The 12310-nt window shown below is 42.3% G+C and overlaps 1 protein-coding gene across 1 annotated transcript in view; it reads left to right on the forward strand.

Annotated features, from left to right (window-relative positions):
* EPHB1 (EPH receptor B1) overlaps positions 1-12310 on the forward strand; it is a 283919-nt gene that overhangs the window by 228318 nt on the left and 43291 nt on the right. The window contains exon 12 of the mRNA XM_034995150.1: positions 6027-6242. Coding sequence (XP_034851041.1) covers positions 6027-6242 — 216 coding nt within the window. The remainder of the gene's footprint in view (positions 1-6026; positions 6243-12310) is intronic.

The following is a 12310-nucleotide window of genomic DNA, read 5'->3' on the forward strand; positions in this document are numbered from 1 at the left end:
GGGGCGCCTGGGTGGCTCAGTCGGTTAAGCGACTGCCTTCGGCTCAGGTCACGATCCTGGAGTCCCGGAATCGAGTCCCGCATCGGGCTCCCTGCTCGGCGGGGGGTCTGCTTCTCCCTCTGACCCTCCCCCCTCTCATGTGCTCTCTCTCTCTCTCATTCTCTCTCTGTCAAATAATAAATAAAATCTTTAAAAAAATAAAACCCCCGGTACCTAACACAGGGAGCCCCTGGTAAGTGCTGGTTGAGTGAAAAACATAAAAAGCCATTTCTGGCACCAAAGTGTTTGGGAATGGCGGGAGAAATAGTCATCCTGAGTGTACGTGGTCTCCCCTTCTTATAGCCAGACCCCTCACGTCAGAGTGGGATAAAGGCTGTGCTTTCCTGGGGGCATTCATTCGTGATAAGAGATCTCATGAAGACAGCCAAATAAAAGTGAATAGAAGACAATGTTAGGAGAAAAAGCATTTTCTGGAACCAGCCTCCAGACCTTTTTAGGAGCCATATATTTCCTACGAGTCACCTGATTGTACTTCACAGAGTCACAACATGATTTGAGGACTGTGATCAGACTTTCTCCCCTGGAACATACAAGCGAACGAGGAGATTCATTCTCGGGAGCCTGTAGAAAATCAAAACCCCACACGGATGCTCCACACAGGGCTCTTTCCGCGTGGGGCCCAGGACATGGGGGCATGCTGGACACCAGTATTTTTCATGATGATGAGGCCCAGGTGGTGGGAGAAGAGCCAGGGGCAAGTGAGGAACACAGGGCAACAGAGGATAAGGGATGGCAAGGAAGGAACGGCCAGAGCAGGCAGCACCAGGAGGAGAGGGGAAATGAAGCGTTTCTGACTCCTCGCACAGCATGGAGGCAGGTAATCTATAAATCTAATTTCAGCCTTACTACCAAACCCTGGAGCAGAGCAACATTAATTGATGTATCTGCTGCTGGGTAAAATTGAAAAGTAGGTCATCAGTGCAGTTCTGCAGGGCTCATCTTCTGGGAAGTAGTATAATTTTAGGATCACCATTCAGAGAAGAAAGGAAAAGAGTTAGTCCTCAATTTGTGCAACTGCCCCCCTCCCCCCACCACTACCAAACTGGTCATGATGGTTTACAATGAGTCTGAGAGGCTGTGGGCATCGGGGATCCAGTGAGCACATTGGACATGGCTTCTCACAGCCCACGTACTGCTCCTCTCCCATTGCAGGATGTAGAATCCTTCACCTTCTGGAAGGATTAGAAGCACCATTATTTTTTAACAGCATGTTTGGTAGGTTCATTATTGTCCATTTTTGAAAATATCTGCACCATGGATTATGTAGCATGAAAATCCATAATTAAACATTTGCTTGTTGGCACTCAAACTTAGGGGATTCAATCTGGTGGCTCTTGTATAGTCTTAAGAACACCCCCTGTAGCCCTCATCAGTGTCCCTCCCGTGCCAGAGCCAAGAAGGTCAACATGCTCTGGAAGGCCTTCCTGCCTAGCTTGGCCTTGCGGTCACTGCTGGTTCATCCACAGATGGTCATAGCTGTAAGACTCTTCGAAGTTACTGAGCAATGTCAAATGTGGACATTTCTTATCAGGGAGGCTCATTCATGGGCTGGAGCTAGATGACCATAACCCAGAGGTCAGGAAGAGAATATCAGACTGGATGCCCCGAGACCTCGGTTCTGCTTAGGGCTCCACTGTGAGTCACCCGGTGGCCTTGAGCAAATCTGTTAACTCAATTTTCCAATCTATAAACTAAAGGCTTTGAGCTGGAGGATCTTGAAAGTTAGGTCTCTTACAGTTAAAAAAAAAAAAAAAATCTATGATTCATTCTCTTCAAACAAATCAAATAAGGGTTTCATTTCCTGAAGTGGATTTGTCAATGAAAGTTGAAATACCTAAATCCTTCCTGCCTAATAAAAGGACCAGCAAGTGGCTTCAGTGAATTTGCTGAAAAGCAATTTCAGCAGAAAGCACTTCAGGAAGGAAAGAAAATTTAAATCACTTCACCCAGGCCTGTATTTTTTCTCTATACGGTGTTTTTACCATGTGATCAGCGTGGAGCCTGACCCTTTTCCAAAGTCACTAGGAAACCTGGGCTTTTTCTGCCTTGTTTATCTTTGGATGCTGGTGTTCCTATCTTTGGAAGTTCTTGGGAAGTTAAACCAATGAACTGAACATAGAACAGTTGAACATGGCAGGGGATCTTCATATGTTTATATCTTTAAGTTTCACCAAAATTATGAACTCAACAGGCACGATCCTGTCTTATCATGATACGTGATTCCTCTGCAGGTTCTAAAGAAAATGTGTTGCCATTGCAAAGTCAGCATATTCTGTGGAAAAGACCCCGGACAGGAGTTAAAAGATTCAAATCAGAGTAGCATATTTGAGGTACTCATGCCCCTACTTTCTTTTTCTCGGACCATGGCAGACATCATTAATCAATCATGTCACTTTTTGCTGCAAAGCTTATACGCAGCCTTCTCCTCCACACATTTGAGGAAGCCGTTACCATCAGAGATGGAACGTCAGTGGAGAAGTAATTTGCTATTCTGGACTTAGATTCTTGTTATAAGTCAAAGCCACACGGAGTGATTTAAGGCTAATCACTTAAACTTTCTGGACTTCCTTTATCTCCTCTGAAAAGCAATAAACTATCCCCTGCCTTGCACAAAGGAGGATCAAAAAGTATTCTGTAAGTGTGACTTGCCATTCAAAAGTCAAGAAATGGAAGAAATCATGTTTGTTCATTAACTGACCTAAATGTCCAGCCTGCATCATTAGGCCCCAATCGTCCACTACTACAGTTGGCGTGTGGACTGTTGGGAAGTCTACTACAGATGCCAACCCGTTGAGCTCAGAATAGACTGAGGACTAGGTTCTCCTATGGTAATGATCCTAGGATGTCTCCCGAACACACCAGGAAGCTGCAGGAACCTACAGTCCTGGCCCCAGGTGTCCTCCATTCCTCTCACCAGGTATCTGAGTACATGGGCGAGCTGGTTTGTGAGACATTATGGCCTGGCTGATAATACCAGCAGTCCTTGCTGCTGTCTTAGTATTCATGGGCACAGAGGCAAGCCCTTTCACATGTATTGTCTCACTTAACCTCGCCAAAATCCTATGAAGAATGGACAGCGTGTTCTCGTGTTACAGATGTGGGAATGACAGCTCTGGAAGTTAAATGACTTGCCCAAGTGCACACAGTCAATGCGTGGCAGAGCCTGGACCCCAGTCTGGGTCTGTCTGTCTCGAAAGCCTGGACTTTTCACCACTTCTTGGCCTTTGCTGAGCCCAGAAACTCTAAGGGTGACTGATCTAAATATTAAAACAAATAAGATAGTAAAGCTGTTCCCATGTAGGCTTAAAGGATTTAAAGTAGAAACAGACATATTGCTGCACACTCCTTCAGCATTTCTTTTCCCAGAGTTGTTTACAGTCACCACAAGTTCCCTCCCAAAAATCTATCTACAAGCCGGCTTCTTTTGGGAGACATTCATTTTTAACCACATTGTTGTCTACACTTACAGAGAGGAAGTAACAAACTGACTTGGAAAAATATGACCCTTGTGACTTGCAGCTGAGATACATTTTCTAATATACAGAAGTTGCACGACAACTTTCTGGGGAGGCAGGTCCCCAGAGACCTGCTTAGAGAAAATGAATGGTGCTAGCAAAAGCCTGGCTAACTTCTTGAGGAGGTGTTGATTGAAGTTCATTAGTGAGAAGGAGGATTCGCATCACTCACGGCACATCCAGCTCTCGCAGATGGGCACCATGTGCTGAACACCAGAGTTTCCAAAAAAGCAGATCTGTACTTCCTTTTGGAGTTGGTTAGAAGAAAATATTGCAGAGAAAGCATTCCAGGCAGGCTGGGAGGGGGTTAAGGTTTGAGTTAGAAACAGTCTGGAACCTGGAGTGTGTCGATCCCAGTGTGTTTGGGGCTTCTCCTCTGGCGGGTGTCTCAGGAAGGAGTGGAGGGAGGTCACTTGGCTCACTCTAATTGATCAAGGGGCAGAACCCTGGGACACAGACCCAGGCTTGCAATCTTGCATGAGGAAGTCTTCAACGTTCATACTATCATGGTTAGACTTTTTGATTGGTGGGGTTTTCTCCAATAAACAGGGTATCTTTGCAATAGCTGTTTCATTTTTCCTTATTGATTGTTGCATAGAAAATGCTTTTGTAGAAGCACATGCATAAATGATGTGCCTCACACTTATTTAAGTGAGGTAGTGCATATGAGCGCATTGTGTATCACCTCACAGGCACTCAATAAATGGGAGCTGTGCCCACTGTTTATGGTTTCTGTGTTTCGCCTGAGGGCACTGGGGAGTGGCTGCCTTGCCCAGTGTCCAGCAGTAACTGGACCTGACCCAGGGTGTTCTGCCTCCTCCCACCTCTCCCCCAGTCAAAGCATCTCAGTGCCTGGGCCATGCTCTACTTACAGAATACAACTTACAGCCCTTTGGGAGAGCAACTGGGGCTGTACTAGAAGAGAAAATGTGTTGTTGGCAATGTAGCACATGGTCCACTGATTTAACCAATGGGTGCAGAAACCAAGAGTCAGGGGCTCTGGGGAGGCAAGAGGAAGGCTGATTCATTCACCGAGGTGTGTCATCGAACCACGAAGCAGAGCATTCCCCCAGGAAATGGTGAGCCCACCGATGATGGGAGAGGGGCAGCAGTGCAGGTGGGCCTGAGGAGGAGAAGCCCCAGCTCCCATTCTCTAAGAGGGTCCACATGCCAGACACTGTGTCTGTGCTTCTCCTGCCACTGACCCCTTTGAGCTGGGTGTGGTTATCCCAATGTCAAGGTTAACAGCCCTGGGAGGACCCAAGGAAGACACCTGAAGCATTTAATTGGAAACAGGGAGAGATGTAGCAGTCATAAGTTGAGCATATATTTATTGTGCTTTTTCTATTTACATTAAAGTTCTTAGCCCTAGGAGTACTGTGGTGCCCACAAGAAAGAGGGTCTTGTCTTCAAAGAGCTTAGAGTCAAGCGGCGGAGACAGATGGACAGGTGTGTGCATGTGGGCACACGCGCGCACATACACACACACACACACACACCCCTAAAACTTGTGATGTATGCTGAGAAGAAAAATAAGAACATGCACTGGGGCACCTGGGTGGCTCAGTCGGTTAAGCGTCCAACTCTTGATTTTGGCTCAGGTCATGATCTCAGAGTCGTGAGATCGAGCCCCGTGTCTGGCTCTGTGCTCAGCAGGGAGTCTGCTTGAGATTCTCTCTCTCTCCCTTCTCCCTCTGCCCCTCTGCCCCTCAAAGAGATAAATCTTAAAAAAAATAAGAGCAGGCACTAAAGACAGTAAGATAGAAAGTGTGTGCTAGTTATATTTGGAGCAGGAGAGTAGTTGTGGAGACGCTGTCTCCGAAGAAGGGACACTTACAGGGAGATCTGAGGGCAGGTAGGTGTTGATTGTGGGGAAGAGCAGCAGGGATGGCATGTGTAGGGGCCCTAAGGCAGGAAGAGCTTGGCTTAGGAACTGACTGAGCGGTCACTATGGCTGGCAGGTGAGGCAGGGGCTCATCTCCCGGGGTCCCATGGGCCATGCTAAGGAGTTTGGAGCTTTTCCTTAATGCAATGGGAAGCTGTTATAGAGCTCAAAGCCTGGGAGTGGCATGGCCTGATTTTTGTTTTCCAAAGATGGCTCTAGCTACTGTGTAGAGAATGGATGGCGGGGGCAGGTGTGGGGAAGCTGTTACAGGTGATGGATGACAGTGACTTGGTTAGAATGGAGGCAGTGAGGATGGACAGGCGTGGATGGCTTTGAGATGTAATTTGGAGATGGAATTGACAGGGCTTGGCAAGGAGGAGAGAGCAGAGTGTTCAAGGAGAGGGATGAGGGTGGGAGTGGGAGGGAGGGAGGGAAGGAGAAGGGCACAGTGAGCAGCATGGCCGGTCACTGACAGACGCTGACAAGCGGCAGGGCCACGGCACCTCGGCTTCTGCTTAACCACTGAAGCCCATCTTGATCCCAATGCCCTTTGTGTCTTGTTACAGCAAAATGACGGACAGTTCACGGTGATCCAGCTGGTGGGGATGCTCAGGGGTATTGCCGCGGGCATGAAGTACCTGGCCGAGATGAACTATGTGCATCGGGACCTGGCTGCTAGGAACATCCTGGTCAACAGTAACCTGGTGTGCAAGGTGTCTGACTTTGGCCTTTCCCGCTACCTCCAGGATGACACCTCAGACCCGACCTACACCAGTTCCTTGGTGAGTCCTTCCTGGTATTCTCAGGTAAAAGTGTGGCATGAATAAGAAGTGGCTGCACATGGCTGGGCTAGGGACCCATGGCAGGCAGGACACACTGGGAAGGGTTGGGACCTGAACTTATCTCTCCACTGGGGGAAGAGGCTGCCAGATGGAGAAATAACAGCAGCTGGTTGTGAGGCAAGCATTTGGGCATAGGCTGTAAGGAAGAGTCAGGGTGTCTGCTCTGAAGCCCTGGTGTTCCTTGGTCAATGAGAAGAGAACATTCTGGAATAGGTGATCTGGGGGAATCCAGGTAGTTGGATGGTGGCATCAGAGATGTCCATCAGCTGAAGTAGGCGCTGGGGGGTTAGGTTCTGTGTCACCGGGCAGACCCTTGGTGCCCTTCTCCCACCCTAGTGCTTCCTGACAGTTTGAAGACAGACATCTACATGATGAGTCCTCTTACATTTGCGTTTACTGCCCAGCTTCCCCCTCCACAGTCCAAGCAGCTCCAATCACCTATGGCCAGCGCCTAGTTCACACAGTTCCAGTCAGAACTATAACAGGTCCAAAGCCGAGCTCCTGGTTTACTCCATTTTCCTCCCCAATCTCTGCATCTCCCTGGTTGCACCAACTCAACTCATGACTAAAATCTGAGAATCAGCCTTGATTGCTCTCACCTCACCATCCATGCCTAATCCCTCAGCAACTCCCATAGGTTCAAATAAAATCTGCCCCTTTCTTTCCTTCTCTACAGTCCCCACCCTATTCCAAAGCACCGTTCTCTTTTACCTGGTCCCTTCTAGTAGCTTCCTAACTGGTCTCCCTGGTTTCCTCTTGTCTCTTTATGTCCACTCCCAGTATATTTTTTTAAAAATATAAACAATACAGAGAAGTAAAGGGAGAAAAGGTAACCAAGAAACCACAACTGCCCTGAAACAGGGGTCAGTAAGCTTTTCCTTAAAGGCCAGATAGTGTTTTAGGCTTTGTTGGCCAAGAGGTAAGACAAAGGATATTATGTAGATAAATATGTAACCATTTAAACTGTAATCTTTTAAAAAGGTATAAATACCATTCTTAGCTCATGGGCTACAAAAATCCAGGTGACCAGACCATAGTTTACCAACCCCTGTCCTGAAGCACCAATTTTAATAATTAGGTGTGTCTCTTATCATACTTTTCTCATTGTTCAAAATGTGAAAACTTTTATTTTGTAAAAATGGGATCATACTAAGCTCATTATATTGTCCTGCGTGTGTGATGGGCATTCTTCCTGCCCAGCCGCTTTTCTAAAAGTTTGTGAACATTTACACTCCACCAGGAATGTATGGTGCCCATCTTCTGACATCCCTACCATCAGTGAAGGTGATCGATCTTTAAAAATTTGCCAATCCAAAGATGAAAAATGATACTTCATTGTGTTTAAGTCTGAGTTTTCAACTGAGTGCTAGAGATACTACCTTACAGTCTTTTCACACAGTTACTGGGATGCATGTTTTCTCTTCTGTTAATTATCTGTACATGTCTTTACCTATTTTTCTATTGGGTCATTTGCTGGTTTCTTAGAAATTTATAGGAAGTCTTTGGGCGCCTGGGTGGCTCAGTTGGTTAAGCGACTGCCTTCGGCTCAGGTCATGATCCTGGAGTCCCTGGATCGAGTCCCGCATCAGGCTCCCTGCTTGGCAGGGAGCCTGCTTCTGCCTCTGACCCTCCCCCCTTCCATGTGCTCTCTCTCTCTCATTCTCTCTGTCTCAAATAAATAAATAAAATCTTTAAAAAAAAAAAGAAATTTATAGGAAGTCTTTTTATATTAGGGATGTTAACCCTTTGTCTCCGCATATGATTCAATTAGTTATCCTTCCTCCCATCTGTTGTTCTTTTGCTATTGTTGATGATATCTTTTGGCTTCCAAAAGTGGTTAATATTCATATAGTCAATAATATGCATCTTTTCTCTCTATGTCTTCTTGGGTTTTCTCGTTTATTTAAAATTTTCTCTTCACTCCAAGCTTATAAAGTGCTTTTTAAAGTTTTCTGTACTCTCTTACTGGGGGTTTTGTTCTATTATTTAAATGTTAAGTACACCTGAAATTTATTTATTTTTCCCAAGATTTTATTTTGGAAAAATTTCAAGCATACAGAGAGCTTGATAGAATTTACAGAGGATAGCCATCGACCCACCATCTAGGTTTTTAGAATTAATATCTTGCTCTGTCTGATTTATTATATAACTATTCACCTGATCTTTCCCTCTGCCCATTCTTCACTCCATCCTGTTTTGTTGATGCATTTCCAGATTTCATGCTCCTTTTGGCCATCTTTATGTCTGTCTTCTTTGGAAAAATGTCTATTCAGATCATTTGCCCATTTTTTAAATTAGGTTGTTTGTTGTTGTTATTGAGTTACATGAGTTCTTTATATATTTTAGCTATTAACCCCTTATTGGATATATGATTTGCAAATATCTTCTCCCATTCAGTAACCTGCTTTTTCATTTTGTTGTTGGTGTCTTTTGCTGTGTAGAGGCTTTTTAGTTTGATGTGGTCCCATTTGTTTATATCCGTTTTTGTGTCCCTTGCCTTTGATGCCAGGTGCAATACAAAACATTCCTAAGATTAATGTTAAGGAGCTTACTGCCGGTTTTCTTCTAGGAGTTCTATAGTTCTAGGTCTTACATTCAAGTCTTTAATCCATTTTGAGTGGATTTTTATATATGGTATAAGATAATGGTTCAACTTCATTCTTTTGCATATAGCTGTCCAGTTTTCCCAACACGCTTTATTGAAGAGACTGTCCTTTCCTCACTGTATATTCTTTGCTCCTTTGTTATAAATTACTTACCAGATAGGCATGAGTTTATTTCTGGGCTGTCTCTTCTGGCCCTGTTTTTATGCTTTTTATGCCAGTACCACACTGTTTTGATTACTCTAGCTTTGCAGTGTAGTTGGAAATCAAAGACTATGATATTTCAGGTTTTGTTCTTTTTTCCTCAAGATTGTTTTAGCTATTTGAGGTTTTGTGTGTGTGTGTGTGTGTGTGTGTGGTTCTATGTAAATTTTAGAATAATTTGTTCTAGTTCTGTAAAAAATGCCATTGGAATTTTGATAAGGACTACACTGAATCTGCAGATTGTTTTGGGTTGTGTGGGCATTTTAACAATATTAATTCTTTTGATCTATGAGCATGGAATAACTTCCCATTTATTTCTGTCTTCTTCCATTTCTTCATCAATCTCTTATAGTTTTCAGTGTACAGGTCTTTCACCTCCTTGGTTAAATTTATTCCTAAGTATTTTAGTCTTTTTGATGTGATTGCAAATGGGATTGATAGTTTGTTATTAGTGTATAAAAATGCAAGATATTTTTGTACATTAATTTTGTATCTTACAACTTTACTGAATTCATTTATTAGTTCTAACAGCTTTTTGGTGGAACATTTAGGGTTTTCTATATAAAGTATCATGTCATCTGCAAATACAGTTTTACTTCTTCCTTTCCAATTTGGATGCCTCTTATTTCTTTTTCTTGCCTAATTCCCCTGGCTAGGACTTCCAATACTATGTTGAATAAAAATGAAGAGACTGGGCATCCTTGTCTTATTCCTGATCATAGAAGAAAAGCTTTCACCTTTTCACCACTGGGTATGATATTAGCCATATGCTTGTCATATATGGCCTTTATTATGATGAGGTACATTTCCTCTATACCCACTTTATTGAGAGTTTTCATCATAAATGGATATTGACTTTTGTCAAATGCTTTCTCTGTATCTACTGAGATGATCATATGATTTTATCTTTCATTTTGTTAATGCTATGTATGACGTTGATTGACCTGTAGATGTTGAACCATCCTTGCATCTCTGGAATAAATCCCACTTGATCATATTGTATGATTCTTTCAGTGTATTACTGAATTTAGTTTGCTAATATCTTGTTGAGGATTTTTGCATCAAAATTCATTGGGAAGGGGTGCCTGGGTAGCTCAGTTGGTTAAGCATCTGCCTTCAGCTCAGGTCATGATCCCAGGGTCCTGGGATCAAACCCCACATCAGGCTTTCTGTTCAGTGGGACCTCTCCCTCTGCCTGCCACTCTGCCTACTTGTTCTTTCTCTATATCTGTCAAATAAACAAATAAAATATTTAATAAAAAAATCATCAGGAATATTGGCTTGTAATTTTCTTTTTTTTTTTTTTTTATGGTATCATTGTCTGGTTTTTGTACAAGTGTAATGCCAGCCTCACAAAACGAGCTCAGAAGTGTTCCCTGCAATTTTTTGAAAGAGTTTGAGAAGGATAGGTATTACATCTTCTTTGAATGGTTGGTAGAATTCACCAGTGAAACCATCTAGTCCAGCACTTATATTTGTTAGGAAGTTTTTTGATTACTGTTACAATCTCCTTACTAGTAATCAGTCTATTCAGATTTTCTGTTTCTTTATGATTCAGTCTTAGATGGTAGAGTATTTATTTTTTCTAGGTTATCCAATTTGTTGGTGTATAATTATTCATAGCACCTTCTTATGACTTTTTGTTTTCTGAGGTATGAATTATAACTTCTCCTCTTCTATTTATGATTTAATAAATCTCTCTTTTTTTCTTGGTGAGTCTAGCAAAAGATTTGTCAATTTTACTTATTTTTTCAAAGAATCAGCTCTTAGTTTCATTGATATTTTCTATCATCTTTTCAATCTCTATTTCATTTCTTTATGCTCTGATCTTTATTATTTCCTTCCTTCTGCTAGCTGTGGGTTTCATTGGTTCTTCTTTTTCTATTTCCTTTAGGTGTAATGTTAAATTGTTATTTGAGATTTCTCTTGTTTCTTAACTTAGGCCTGCATTGCTCTGAACTTCCCTCTTAGAACCACTTTTGCTGCATCTCAGAGATTTTGGTAAGAAATGAATAAGTCTTAAGTATACATCTATAGAGTTTTAATGAATGCATACAACTGTGTAACCCAAACTCCTGTCAAGATACAAAACATTGCCATCACACTGGGAAGTTCCCTCGTAACCCTCCCCATTCTGTTCTCACCCCTACCCACACCCACAGGCAACCACTGTTCTGATTCTTTTTTCAACCATAGATTTGTGTTGCCTGTTCTAGAACTTCACATAAGTGGCATCAGACAGCACATGCCCTTTGTGTCTGGCTGCAATCTGTGAGATTCATTCGCATTGCTGTGTGCAGCAACAGTTTGTTTCTATTCATTGTAGTAGTTCATTATTTATATGTCTAGTCTTTTGTTGACAGACACAAGGGCTAGTCTCAAACTTGTTTTTGAATATGTACTAAGATATATATTTTTACCCTGTTTTCATACAGGTGAATAGATAATTATGCCAATACCACGTATGAAATATATTGTCCATATTTTATTGAATCGCTTATCATCCTTGTCATATGTTAAGTTGCATATATGAACTACGTGTTTTTTTTTTTAATTTAAATTCAATTAGCCAACATATAGTACATCATTAGTTTCAGATGTAGAGTTCAGTTATTCATCAGTTACACGAGCATTGGGTGAACTATGTTTTGATTCTCAATTCTGTTCCATCGATCTATTTCTTTATTCTATGCCCAACCATATTATTCTGATTGTGATAACTTTAGTGCAAGTTTTACTATCCGTATTGTTCTGATTATAATAACTTCAGCAAAAGTTTTACTGTTTGAACAAAGTAAGTTATCCTTCATTCTTCCTTAAAAAAAATCTTTGTTGGCTGTTCTCAAATATATTTTCTTTCATGTGTAATTTAAAATCACTTTTCCCAATTCTAAAACATGCACACATACACGTACACTCACATTTGGAGTTTGAATGAAACTTTATTCTACTTTTGAAAGGACTGACATTTTAATGACTGTGAATCACCTAAATAATGTGAATCAAACATTTGTATATGCCTTATATTAAACGTGTTTTAGGTAAAGGATTCCCCATCTGATTTTCTTGTATACATTAGTTAGATCATTTGTTGTGGTTTTTGTTTTTCTTCTAAATGATGAAGCTTACCAACTCCAAGAGCTAAGAGCTCTCAGGATTCTTCACAGTCATTATGTTCATCTGCCTCTCTCTATATATCAT

The sequence above is a fragment of the Mirounga leonina genome, unplaced genomic scaffold, assembly GCF_011800145.1.
Source record: "Mirounga leonina isolate KUSES-001 unplaced genomic scaffold, KU_Mleo_1.0 Mir_115, whole genome shotgun sequence".
NCBI classification, from domain to species: domain Eukaryota; kingdom Metazoa; phylum Chordata; class Mammalia; order Carnivora; family Phocidae; genus Mirounga; species Mirounga leonina.